The 14,110-nt window shown below is 43.0% G+C and overlaps 1 protein-coding gene across 3 annotated transcripts in view; it reads right to left on the reverse strand.

Moving 5' to 3' along the window:
- PAK3 (p21 (RAC1) activated kinase 3) overlaps positions 1–14,110 on the reverse strand; it is a 247,733-nt gene that overhangs the window by 74,003 nt on the left and 159,620 nt on the right. For all 3 annotated transcript variants that reach the window (XM_088482922.1, XM_088482920.1, XM_088482921.1), the window contains exon 2: positions 12,603–12,799. In XM_088482922.1, coding sequence (XP_088339048.1) covers positions 12,603–12,777 — 175 coding nt within the window. In that variant the 5' untranslated portion in view covers positions 12,778–12,799. The remainder of the gene's footprint in view (positions 1–12,602; positions 12,800–14,110) is intronic.

Genomic DNA, 14,110 nt, shown 5'->3' on the forward strand with positions numbered 1-14,110 from the left:
TTTCTGGCATACTGGGGTGCATTCTGTGGCATACTATAATATTAATACTGTGGGCATTTTGTGACATACTGTGGGCACTGTGTGACATACTGCACTGTGTGGTATAATGTTTATACTGGGGCACCGTAGCATAATGTGCATTATAGGGGCACTGTGTGGTATAATGTCATTTTATTAGTAGGGGGCCCCACAAACCTTTATCCAGCCCTGTCTCCAGTTATCCTCTGAAGAAGATTTGCTAAATCTCCCCATTAGACAAGTAAGTCCAGGGATAAAATAATAATGGGAAATTGCAGTATAGTATATAACTTTAATATATAGCACAAGAAGGTGTTTGACCTTCACATGTTGATGGATTATCCCAATAGCAGAGCCAAACTCATTACCCCATTACCCCAACACACACAACGTTTTTATGCTAGTGAGTTGCTCCGAGCACAAAAGGACTTTGGCCCTCATTCAGAGCCGCACGCAAGCGGGCGCACGTACGTTAGGCGTACGTACAAAAATATTTAAATTCAATGGCTCGCTCGTATTTTCGTTCGCATCTAAAATTCCTCCCTAAACTCTGACGACCCCTCCTCTAACTAACGAGCGTACGAAATAGCGAGCGTACATCCCCGAAATGGCTTGAAAGGAACGCACGCACAAGTATAAACAGGAAGTGGCCTTGTCAGATGTCGATTACCTGCTCCTTTATTCTGCCTACCTCCATCAATCGTATCATGCCAATCAATGTATCAATTAGCTTAATTGTTTGTTTTTTTTCAACACAATGCAAGAAACTTTACTCTTGTCTGTGTTTGTGTTTACCCGCAGAATACGTACGGATGAAACATTCGCTTTTATTGTTTAAAAAACATGTGAACCACAATTAAACAATTGTACTATTGCTGTGTATCCCCGCATATTTCCCTGGGTTCATTTCTTTATTTAAATTTGCTTACGCATGTCACTGCATCAAGCCTATCCTAACTCTCCAGAGATTTCTGGCCCTGTCGAACACATGACTCATACACTAACCAATAAAATTGCTCCTGTTAATTTCCAAAATACATTAGCCAATCAGAAAATTTTTACACACTTTATCAAAAATGATTTTTAAGAAAAACACCATTGCCATCATGAGAGCCTCCGCATTCACCAGGCGTGAGCTGCTGGTGCTTACGGAGGTCATGGATCGCCGGATCACCAGCCAGCCAGAACCCATGACCAACCGGCAGAAGCGCTCCGCGTATGCGGAGGTACGGTCCCGCCTGCGGTCCTTCGGATCACGCCGCAACATCGGGCAGCTGGAGCGCAGGTGGTCCGACCTGCAACGGCGAACGCCCCGCTTGCTGGCATGCTTTCGCATGCAGATCCTGGCAAGTAAGTGTTATGTATTGTGGTTTTAATGTTTGTGTTTGTGGGGCAAACTGCGTGTGCATGTTTTCCTGTCTGTTCTATTTATTATTTGTACTCATATCTGCGTCTGCATGTTTTCCTGTCTGTTCTATTTATTATTTGTACTCATATCTGCGTCTGCATGTTTTCCTGTCTGTTCTATTTATTATTTGTACTCATATCTGCGTCTGCATGTTTTCCTGTCTGTTCTATTTATTATTTGTACTCATATCTGCGTCTGCATGTTTTCCTGTCTGTTCTATTTATTATTTGTACTCATATCTGCGTCTGCATGTTTTCCTGTCTGTTCTATTTATTATTTGTACTCATATCTGCGTCTGCATGTTTTCCTGTCTGTTCTATTTATTATTTGTACTCATATCTGCGTCTGCATGTTTTCCTGTCTGTTCTATTTATTATTTGTACTCATATCTGCGTGTGCATGTTTTCCTGTCTGTTCTATTTATTATTTGTACTCATATCTGCGTCTGCATGTTTTCCCTCTTTTTATGAATTTTTAATTCTACTGCTATTTTTTTTGGTTTTATTTCTTTTTTCTTTTTTTTGTTTTGTTTGTTTGGCCGGATTTGTCCATAAACTAAACGCAATGTATTTGACATATTTTAGGGGGACAGCCAAGACTCCGCCGTCAACGTCGGCGTTCCCGCCCACTCTCCCCAACCCCCAGCCAACACTCCACCCCAAATCTTTCGCCTATTCCCCACTCCTCCCCATCCTTCCCAGACCCTCTCCCGGAAATGTCGGGCCTCCTTCCCCTCCGTCCCACTTCCCCCTCTCCTCCACCCACCCCTCTTCCAATTACCCCCTCCCCGGAGTCCAGCATAACTCCGCCCCATTCTTTGGGGAATGACGGATCCTCCGAGGAGGATCATGGAGGTTTTGCCGGAGCTCCCGATATGTTTCCCGGTATGTTTTTTATTCTTTTTTTTTAAACCACAAACTGTTTGTATGTAATCATGTGTCGTGCCTTTCTTCGTGTTTTTGTGGCTTGACTTTTGTTGATTGTGAAGGTTTGCCTTTACCTCTTCCTGGTGATTTAAGCATACACATATCATACCTGTGGGAATTTGTACCTAGGCCTTGTATTTTTGCCAGCCCACCCTTTTTATTTATGTTTTTGGGTTTAGGAGTGATTTGTTTTTTTTTTAATGTTTTTCTGTGGATTCCCTATTGTTGTATTAACCCACACACTTTTCTCACCCACAGAGGAACAGAGGCGTCGGCAAGAGGTGGCGGATGTTGTGGGGCAGATGCGCCACCATGTAATCGGCCTTCTGGTGGCCCTCGACCGGCTGTCTGGCCTCCTTCGGCATTAGTTTTTTTTTTTTTGTTGTATTTGCCAAATAAATTTTTAAAGACAAATATACGTTGTGGCTCATTTTTAAAAACCAAAAGCAAGATAGTTTAGCCTGACATAAGTTCCTGCAAGGATTTCCCTTTTTGAAAAGTTAGATTGTGTTTTGTCTTTGTATGTCAAACAGACACCAGAAACACATAACAGTAACAATGTAATTTCCCTTTTTGGGTGTAGTGTCAATTTCAGATTTCTACATTTTCCAGGTTGCTACTTGGTGCGCAAGCTGCTTAGGCCAATCTTACAAATCCCAAGGTTGGGCCAGGCTTCCTTTTGGTGTGGATTGGAAAGCTGAAAACATATTTCAGTTTTGCTCAACTGGCGTCAGTACTGGTTTACCCCTTAGTCAAATGTAACTTGTGTTAACCTGGTTACACTTGCTGTTAACGTCCCAAAAAAGGAAGACCATTTCACTCTTCAAACATTTATTCACCACATAACAGAGAAAACAAAGTGGTCACTCCCAAAAAAAATACACAGTGATAAATTCAAATACAACACATACCAAGAAAAAAATAAATAAAAACACAAAATCAAGAACTGGTTGACGAAGGACCATGCCAACATGATTCCACAAACATGGCGTTGCGATATGGGTTCCAGAATATATGCCCAAAAGGACCAGATCCAGGTTTGGTAAGGGTAGCAGGAAGTAGTGAGCGTTGGAGTGCCAAAGATTATGTGAACAAACAGAAGATGGTGAGAAAATTAAAAAAAAATTAGATGTTTGCCAAAAAAAACAAACACATTAGGTATAAACACTGGAGTTTTGAACAAACTTACCTAAAAAATCTGGCCACCACATCATCGCGTATGGCCCCCCCACATACTGACCTTCGACCAACCTCGGGGGGGCCATCCTCAGGTAAGGCATCCTCTGGCTGCATTGGGACACCACTCCTTATGGCAATGTTGTGAAATATCCCACACAGGACCACAATTTTAGACACCATATCCGGCACATACATGAGCTCGCCACCAGAGCGGTGGAGGCATCTGAATCGGCCTTTTAAAAGGCCGATACAGCGCTCCACCACTTGCCTGGTGGCTGTAAGTGCGGAATTATACGCACTTTGTGGCCCTGGTGTGGGAGCCAAATAAGGAGTGAGCAGCCAGGACATGCAAGGGTATCCACTGTCTCCTGTGAACAAAAATAGACCACATCAGGAACACTGTGTATCAAGCTTAACATTGTTATGTACTAAAGGTCTCCACTTACCCAGAAGCCACGCATCACCAGCTTGTAGGTTGGTTAATTTCTGCCATATCCCTGATTGCCGGATGACGAAGGAGTCATGTGCACTTCCTGGTAATTTAGCATTCAGGGACAGGATCTGGAGGGAGGCATCACATACCACCATTACATTCAGGGAGTGATAGTGTTTCCTGTTTCTAAATATTGCCTCCAGCCGTGCTGGAGGCTGAAGTGGTATGTGAGTACCATCCACAACCCCTATGATGTGTGGGAAGCCAGCTATTTGGTAAAAATTGGCCTTGGCCACACTAAGGGCACCCATATCCAAAGGCATTTTAATAAAATGATGGAGGTGCTTGAAAAGTGCCTCCATCACTGCCCTCAGGATCCGGGAAAAGGAGGATTGGGAGATGCCCGCCACTATTCCCACCGTTGTTTGAAACGATCCTGAGGCACAGAAATGTAACACCGCCATAAATTGCGTCAGTGGTGGTATTGCTGTTGGACTGTCAATTTGCCGCTCAAGATCACTTTCTATTAATGAGAGAGTGTCTATGATGATTTTGGGAGGTAGACGGTAGCGTCTTAAAACCTCATCATCGGGCATTCCAAAAAGGGTGACACGTGTTCGAAATATCTGGGGCCTTGCATGCCTACGATGCCTACGCCTGGGACGAGTTTGAGGTTGGTCGTCTTCCGGGAGCAGGGCCAGAACAATTCGCCCCAGATCTACCTGAAATTCAAAGTTTACAATGTAAGGCTTTTGCCCCACCCCAAAAGTAAGAAAAAACAACTTAGCTTTCTGATACCATCCATAGCTGCTTACATGCCGGGGTATTGTCATGATACGTATAAACTGTAAAAAAGGCAACAATGAGACTTCAAAAATTTAGAGGGTGTTTTTTTTGTTTAAAAATTGTTGCAAGCCAACACAGAAAATAGCGGAAAAACACATTTGGCCATCGATGAAAACTACATTGCACACCGTACGTCAAATAGGGTTCAAATGGACCCAAAAAATGGGAAAGGGAAAAGCAAAACTGGATTATATGATGAATAAGCCGTCAAAAATGCGGTAAATTATTCGCAAATGCAAGTCACTACACCAACAGTCCAAAATGCGGTAAATTATTCGCAAATGCAAGTCACTACACCAACAGTCCAAAATGCGGTAAATTATTCGCAAATGCAAGGCGCTACACCAACAGTCCAAAATGCGGTAAATTATTCGCAAATGCAAGTCACTACACCAACAGTCAAAAATGCGGTAAATTATTCGCAAATGCAAGGCGCTACACCAACAGTCCAAAATGCGGTAAATTATTCGCAAATGCAAGACAAAAAATGGACTTACCCAACTCGAATATATAAGATGTCCTCAAAAAACTTCTTTGGGTCCGAAAACAAAAATAAACTAAAAAAGATGAAATGAGTGTTAAACAAATTAACTAACCACAAAACAGAAGAATACACCAATTGGCCACAAATTTGAATGCACAAAACTTACCAAATCAGGAAAGGATGTTGAAAAAATGAAAAAAATGCGAACGGAAAAACCAAAGAAATGTAGCAAAAACAAACAAAAAAACAACTCTCCAAAATCCACCAAACGCAACCAACCAACCAAATCCAAACCACTTCACCGACAACACTCCAACAACCCCACCTCGAATCCACACACACCAAGCCATAAATAGTGTTTATTTTCCCGCACAAATTAAGGATGAATCATAGGGACGCACAATCAATGATGCGGCCGCAAACTAACGACGCATGTATAAATACGTCACGAAATCACATAGAATTTCTGGATGATTTCATGCTGGAAGCAGAGACATGGCTTCAAACCAGGGAAACAATGGTCAAAATTGCGGCGGTAAGGCCTTCATGCATTTTGTGTCAATGAGTATTTTAAAACATAATATTGTGCAAGTTGTGAAGTGGCTAAATCTGCATATTTACCCAAATAGGTGAGGAGGATGACATGGAAGAGACTGCTGGCCCCAGTCAACCCGCCAAAGCGGAAAAAAAAAAAAGGCAGCCACATTTCACAAGCAAGGAGATGGAGGTTTTGATCCAGAAGTGCGTTGACATCCTGCCCCAGGCAGCCAAGAATATGAGCCAAAGCCAGAAGTGGAGAATGTGGGAGGAGGTCGCCGTTGCTGTCAATAGGGTGGGTGATTATGTCCGTCTAGCCCGGGATGTCAAACGGCGGTAAGTAAACACTTTCCCATCCTATAAACAAACCCCATTGTTAAAAAAAGGATAATGGTTCCAAATTCATTCCACAGATGGGCAGACTTCAAATATCGTCTAAAGCAAAAACTTGCCGACAGGGCTAGGCATGCAAGGGGGACAGGTGGGGGTCCCACCCCTGTGTCATTGGAGTTGACAGACTTAGAAGAGATGGCACAGGGGTGTGTGCAGGCTGTGGAGGTGTTTGGCGTGTCCAACATGGATACGGACATGCCAGACTTTGCGGCTCCTCATGTTGGCCAAGGTAAGTCTTGTGATGTCACCAACTCAGAAATGCTATTGTGCCAATATGTAGATTCTAATGTGAGTCTTTTCTCCAATTTCCTAACAGAGACAGAGGCGGATGAGTCTGCTCCAGAGGGGAGCCTTGGCCGCAGAATTTCTGCTGACTCTGCAGGGGAGGAACCAGTACATCCGGCTGAGGACCCTGCAGAAGCCAGTCCAGGGCGTGCCCCCTCGCAGGCAGTGGGCCTCCTCACAGAACTCAATTTTAAATCGGATTGCCATACGGAGATTCTGCAGAGGATGGACGCCAGTCTGATACGGGTGGCTGAGGCCCTGGAGCAAAATGCTGCGGCCAACGTGACCATTGCTCAGGCCCTGGCGGAAAATACCAGGGCCAACATCCGCATCGCCGATGCCCTGGAGCAGCTCGTTCGCCAGCACATGGTGGAGCCGACCTCCCTTCCTGCCGGAACATCCAGATCCTCTACCTCTGGCACAACATCAGGCAATCCTCCAAATGTGCCTAGCCCTGTGCCTAGTCCAGAGGCCACAACATCTGCCTCTGGACAGGCCAGCCCGATGGCATCCCGGACCCGGTCTGGCGCCCACCCTCACCCAGCCAAACGGGCGAGAAAACGGTGACAGCAATGGCGACTTTTCCCACTTTCCTTCTGTGCTTGGCTCATATTCCTTTCTGGTCAAAACTTCCCTCTCCTTTCTTGTGAAATGTTTTTAAATTTTGTATTTACGCTTATGTTAGTAGTTATGTTTTGTTTTTTTTATTATCAAATATCTTGGCCACAAAAAAAGGCAATACAATATTATGCCAATTTGTTTGTGTGTAAACAATAAATTAAAAACAAAACACTGACATTGTATTGTGACATTATTGTACAAATGGGTTACATTTAATCCTGGCCTTAAACGCAAAAACTGACCCTCTTTTTTTTAAAAAAAGGCCTCTTTAAGGAACGTTTAAAAAAACACATAGCGATGCAAATTCCACAGTAAACAAAAAAAAAGGGGAGCTAATTAAAAGATGATGACATTATTGTTACAATAGGCCATAACCACCAAATTGTGGCCAAAATAAAAGCCCAAAAATGTACGCTAATTGATTATGTAATCATGACATTAGCAGCTCTGATTTCCACCTGCGTACGCTTTTGTGCTATCCCAATAAACTGCTTTCCAAACACATACCAAGCCGGATTTCAATCCAACACTAATTACTTTACTGACCAGCCACGATTAATCGCTGCACCATCGTGGAGTCCCGGGACGGAGGAGAAGGCCATCGCCAATGTGGTCGAGTAATCCTGACCCTAAGCTGTGCGAGCATTTTGAAGGGAAAGCGGATGTTTCAGTGACGTATGAGACGGTCCGAACACATTTGACGTTCGCATCTGCTAATGTATGTACGCCCCAAAAACGCCTCGCCACGCCTGCGTTTTTTCATCTCCACCCCCGTCAACACCCAAAAACGCCCTGTTCTGTCAATCACATTTGACATGTCACTTCCTGTACGCTATTTTAGGAACGAGAGAAAAAAAGCTCGCAATCTGCCGTACGCACATGCGCAGTGTAACACCGACGCATGCGCGGTTAGTCAACATCGGAACGCAACGAGCGTACTGTTGGTAACGTGCGGCTCTGAATGAGGGCCTTTGTTTGCTAGGTATCAGTGTGCCGTACATCACATCAGTAAAATATTGGCATGGCTTATATATAATGTCAAAATAAAATATCACTTGAAGGGGCAGATTCAATCAGCTGTGAGTTTCGCACTGTGAGATTGTGCCTTAATAATATGCATATATCGCTTGATGTTTTGCCAATTAAATCGGAACAGTTTGCACAATACAATTAGAAATTTCATGTTGTGGGCATCTATGTGTATGGGGAAATCATCCTATACACCCAAAGGGGGAGGATCAAATTACCAACGCTGGGTGATTAAATTAGCGAGGTTTATCCTGCACGTTAAAACCCAGCGTTGGACTTGGAAAAGTCTGTGAAAAAGAGACACCCTGTTGGGATTTAACTCGTAGGGAAACCCACTGATTCCTCATTTTACACGTAATCATTGGGTTAGCGCGTGTTAATCCAGGGCTTACCGCGTGGGGGAAGGAGGTTTTATTGGACAGTTCCAGGCTTGAAGCTATTCCTCGTGTGGCAAACCCCGTGCCTAATTGGATTCGCCCCCTGTTATAAAGTGTACCAGGGTTGAATTTTAAAACTTGTATTAATCAATGAAAGATAGTAACCCGCATTTGTTGTTCAGCAAAAAAAGTGTTTACAGTATTTAGGGGTACATTTAAATATATCTATTGTGATTTTTATGTACAATAGTAAAATATTGGGGGAAAACCTTTTCCATCAACACATCACATCAATATACAGTACATGCCCCACATAATTACACCCATCTCTCTGCTCTTCAGAGAAAATGACATGAAAAATAAATGGTCTTTATTGGCCATATTTTACTATTTTAACACCTTTAAATATATTATTAATCATTAGGAAGGGTGCCAGAGGTCCTGCACTATATTCTAAAATATTTAAATCAAAATAAGGATTTCTAGGAAATTATCACCAAATCTGGAGGTGAAAATTTAAAGCTGCGATTTCGTTCATTGAAACCCGCATTAATGTAACGTGGCTTTATAACTGAATAGCAAAACGTCTTGATCACTCACAGAAACAAATTTGTGCCACCCCTAATTCGCGACTAATTGAATCTGCCACTAATTATACCATATTCTGTTATTTTACCATTTTTGTTTCAGAAAGCATTAGCACAATTAGCATAACAACAAAAAAAGAGAGAAAATATCTATTGTTCTAAGAAAACACTGTCAAAAATAACTTTCACGGAATAATATATATATTTTTTTTTTACAGAAGATAATTAAAGGAATATGCTATTAAATTATACTTTTATTAACATTTTCAGATTCATCCATTTTTGCAGAATACCCGCATTGCATTCTAGAATCGACTAGATTCTAGATGCCACTCACATACAGTTTTAATTTAAGAACGCCAGTTTCTCTGTAGAGTTCTGCATTAAGGACAGCATTCTAAAGCCCTGGAAACATTAACTTCACCACCCTGCTCCCCGGTGATCCGTAAATAACCCCCAGTGCCGTTGGAAAGACAATTCCAAGCCTATTTCCTCTGGGTTCGGCGCAGTCCCTTGGCACGTGCAAGCAGACTGAAATATAAGCTTTTCTAATGAAAAGCAGCCCAGTAACATAACACTTAATGGCAGATACCCCAAATTGCTAAAACATGTGGGTATGATTTACAAGATAACAAGTAACACTAAGAAGACTGTGTTTCATTGCTTAGTCTGGAGCGATCAATGTTAAAGGCATTTCCTTTCTGAGAGTCTGTTCCACATCATGGTAATTAAAGGTGCAGTCCCAGCAACTCAATTTAAAAGAGATTTAAGACTTTCACTTGCATGCTTCATTTATGCAATTCTCCTAAATGTTATTTTTCTTTGGGTGCAAATCTTGCAGACCGTTTTATACATAAAACTTTTTATGAGCCATTTTATATTTGAAAAAAAATTATTTCCTTCTGCAGAAGATTGCATTGTTTGCAAAGTATTTAGTCAATGAAGAAAACAGGGAAAACACCAGATACACCACTACCTAGTATGTCACAATAAACCTATTATGGAGATACACTTTACTGCCATAGTTGTAAAAAATAGCTGTTTCAGGGATTACAAGCATGACAGTGTGATAGGGTAAGCTGGACCCTCCCAGATGTCAGTGACAGCCAGTAGTACCAGAGCTGAGATGCACTCAGATTGCTCTATCCATTACCTAGACATCTCCATATTTGATATGACTTTGTACTGGGGGTAAGCATTTGTGTGCTGTAATGTAACTTATCAGTAAGCACAGTCAGTAAAGGTGTGTCACCATTATGCAGTGACACCATCAGTTAGCATCTTACTGTAGAGATTTTGGGTCTGATTCTAAGTACTACTCAGTTGTGTATGAGTTTTAGCAAACTGCACATATGACATGAACATACGCAACTTTGCCTATATCCAGGAGCTTCTAACTCAGACAGACCTCCACCGGTTCTCTCCATAGGGTCTATTCACGATGTTAATTATTGGGGTCCGATAATTAACATTCTAATGTTTGGATCATGTTATACACCATTTGCACTATTGTACAACCATTGTGATCATTGCTTTCCTTTTTTTATGAACATTTGTATTATTGTTCATTGCGATGTCTGTAAATGTGACACTTGACGCTTCGATAAAAATTTACACGCACAAGAGCCCCGACATCGGGTGGGAGGAGTCGGAGGGATCTGAAAGGATCCCTCTTCGCAACCCGCTTTACCTTCTTGATTAAATTGATTGCATTCCCAGGATACTTGGGATTGAGTTGACCAATTAAAATATTATTGGGCCTGAAACGGTTTTTATTCCTGTGGTGTGGGGGACCCTAAAAGTTTTATTTTTCTCCTGTGGACCTGTGATCCTCTCATGGCCCACCAAGTCAGCCCAGCCCCACTCATACAGTTGACTCACCTTCAGTCCACTTAGTTTCTTTGGCAGAGCACAGAGAGTGCAATGCAAGCAGGGCCAGCCCAGGCACTTACTGGTGCAGTGCAGCAGGTACTGGCAACCGGCGGCATCACAGTGACAGTGTCACTCACCATGCGGTGCTCACTGTGCCAGTGTGTCACCTCACACCGCTTAAACGAGTGGCCAGGTATGGCTGTTAAAGGGGAGGGCGCCGTGCCGTTGAGGGACTGTGCAGCGTGACTTCTGACGTCACGCACAAGACGTGACGTCAGAAAGCCCGGGATTGAAAGCACCAATCATGGCCAAAATCCTGGGATCCCACTGATCATTACTAGTAGCCCTATAGCTGGTAGGGAGCCAGACATTTGCTATCTCTATTATGGTGACCTATGCTTTGCAAATAGTCACATTACTGTTTGTTTTTGTGTGATCAGGTGTCCTGTGAGCAGGAATGTTCAGCAGCCAGTGAGGTTACTTACCCCAGTGTGGCTATGGGGGCAGTGGATGTGAGTGAGGCTATGTAATGTGAGGTTATGGAGGCAGCGAGTGTGAAGCTATGAAAACAGCATGTGTGCGACTATTGGGGCATCTTGTGCAAGGCCATGGAGGCATGTGTGTGTGAGGCTAAGGGGGCAGCGTGAATGTGAGGTTATGGAGGCAGCAAGTGTAACCCTATTGAGGCAACGTATGTGAGGCTATGAAGCAGCTTGTGTGCGTGAGAAGCTATTGGGGCATCTTGTTCGTGGCCATGGAGGCAGCATGTGTGTGTGTGAGGCTAAGGGGGCAGCGTGAATGTGAGGTTATGGAGTCAGCGAGTGTAAAGCTATGGAGGCAGCATGTGTTAGTCTATGAAGCAGCGTGTATGAGGCTACTGGGGCACTTTGTGTGAGGCCATGGAGACAGTGTTTGTGTGAGGCTATGGGGGCAGTAACTGTGGGGATGGGCAGTCGGGGTGCCAAGAGAAATTCTCACCATGGCCTCCATTTGGTCTAGAAATGACTCTGACAGTGGTTAGAATTGCTCCTCAAAGCATTGGAGTTATGACCAATTTCCAGCTATCACCTTGTGTGGAGTTTGTATGATCTCCCAGTGTTTGCGTGGGTTTCCTCCCACACTAATATTGGTACAGTCAGTTATTTGGATTGTGACAAAATTAACCATAATGCATGTGCTTGTGTGTTAGGGAATTTAGACTGTAACATTCATTGGGGCAGGGACTGATGTGAATGACAAATATTCTCTGTATAAGGCATATACATTGGTGGTGCTAAATAAATATCCGATAATAATAGAGATTCTCCTTTATTTGTTGGCTATGGCTGAAAACCATCAGCACACTACTCATGATTAGGGAGTGTTTCACTTCCCTTCACTTCACTTTAAATAGTGCAGAGTTATTATGCAACAATGACCATCTCTGAGTCACTAAGTGCTGGAAATTCCCAAGGACATGTTTCTGTCATCGTTCCTGATGTAAACCATATGAGCCTCCAGTCATGTACAAAAGGCAACTGAGTCCAAAAAAAATCTAAACAGTACTAAAGGAAAACATGGCATGACAGACATAACACCTCTTCTAATGTCATACACTGATACTTTACTTTTATCCCCTCCTCCTGGGAAAATGGAGCGTAGCCTGGCTTTCTTGTTCTTCTCTTCCGGTGCCATAGGGAGTGGTTTTGAGCAGTGATTTAATGCTGAAGAATCACGGTTATTACTGTTCATTCTAAGAGGGGGGGCTGGAGGTTTCTCTTCAATATCCACACTATCGGACATCTTCAGCAGTCCTCACAGCCTCCTGCCAATGAGAGTTAAGAGAAGGATGAGTACAGGGTAGTGTCATATAGAAGAAAATACATTTTCTGTACAGCAGATGTTTTATCTATTCTAATATTGTATAGGGGTAATTTATGTTTCAGCAATGTGCATCTGGAGTTTTGTTAAGAAAGCTTTCACACTTGCCTACTCTCCCGGAGAGGCCAGGAGGTTCCTGAAAATCGGGTGGCGCTCCCTAGCCCCACGGAAGAGTGGGTAAGTCTCCCGGAGCCGATCACTACCCGCCCGCATCTCTCACAGCCGCCCGCTTAGCGAGCAAAAGTGGGAGGCCAGGGGGATGACTCATGGAGGTGCAATCACGTCACTGTAGCCCCGACCTTACTTTACCATGCCTGTTATTTCTGCACTGTATAGCGGGGGTGGAGCCTCAATGACGTGACCATGCCACCACACCTCCTGCACCTCCCACCTTTGCCACTGCCACGCCCACTGCTCTGCCAACTTGGCTGTCCGATTCCGGAAGGGGCAGCCAGAAAGTCGGAAAGTACGTGTTAAGGTTGACCAACTGGTTACAGTTACTTACTAAATGTCCTTTATCATATAAAAAATAGCTAAAATCTTGAGTTTCAGTAAGGGAACCCCAGCGAGGTCTATTATTGCTCCACTGACTTGAGTATATTGTTCTCCGTTTGACGGAAGAAACTGAGTTTGTACAAACATAATGTTTCACATCTCTTTGTTTGACTTTAAAGCACAGTATAAAATATATAAAGAAAACATTTGTATTCATTGTTTTACTATTCCTTGGAAAAGAAAACAGTTCACAGGATTTACAAAACTAATTTTAAAAGACAGAAAGATTTATTGTGTAACACTCTTCGCTTTCATTCACTGACTGAGGGGTTATTTGCTGCTGTTCCAGTTCATCACAAGTTCTCTAAAGAGATTCAAGTTATGTTACTGTGACGTTCAGCAACAAGCTGCAGAATGTCAACTGTGTGTTTTGTGGACTTAAATAATAAGAACAATACAGGTCTCATTCAGCTACACCCGGCACTCACAGAATACTGAAGGATTGTTCCACTTCACTCATTAGCAGTACTGTTGGTTTTGGTAATTCGCTGCCAGAAAGGCTTTTATTTAAAGCACAAAATGGGAGAATTGGGCGGACATTATAAAACCATAAATGAAGTTACTACAGACAAAACAATATTAATTGCATAAAAATGTTTAGATTTCATTATTTGGAGCCAAGTAATGTAACACAAAGACAAAATACCACTTGGTTCCTGACTGACTGGTTCACATGTGGCAGACTCTAGCCGCTCCTGTG

Source organism: Taudactylus pleione, unplaced genomic scaffold (genome assembly GCF_031769625.1).
Source record: "Taudactylus pleione unplaced genomic scaffold, aTauple2 ptg000296l, whole genome shotgun sequence".
Taxonomy (NCBI): domain Eukaryota; kingdom Metazoa; phylum Chordata; class Amphibia; order Anura; family Myobatrachidae; genus Taudactylus; species Taudactylus pleione.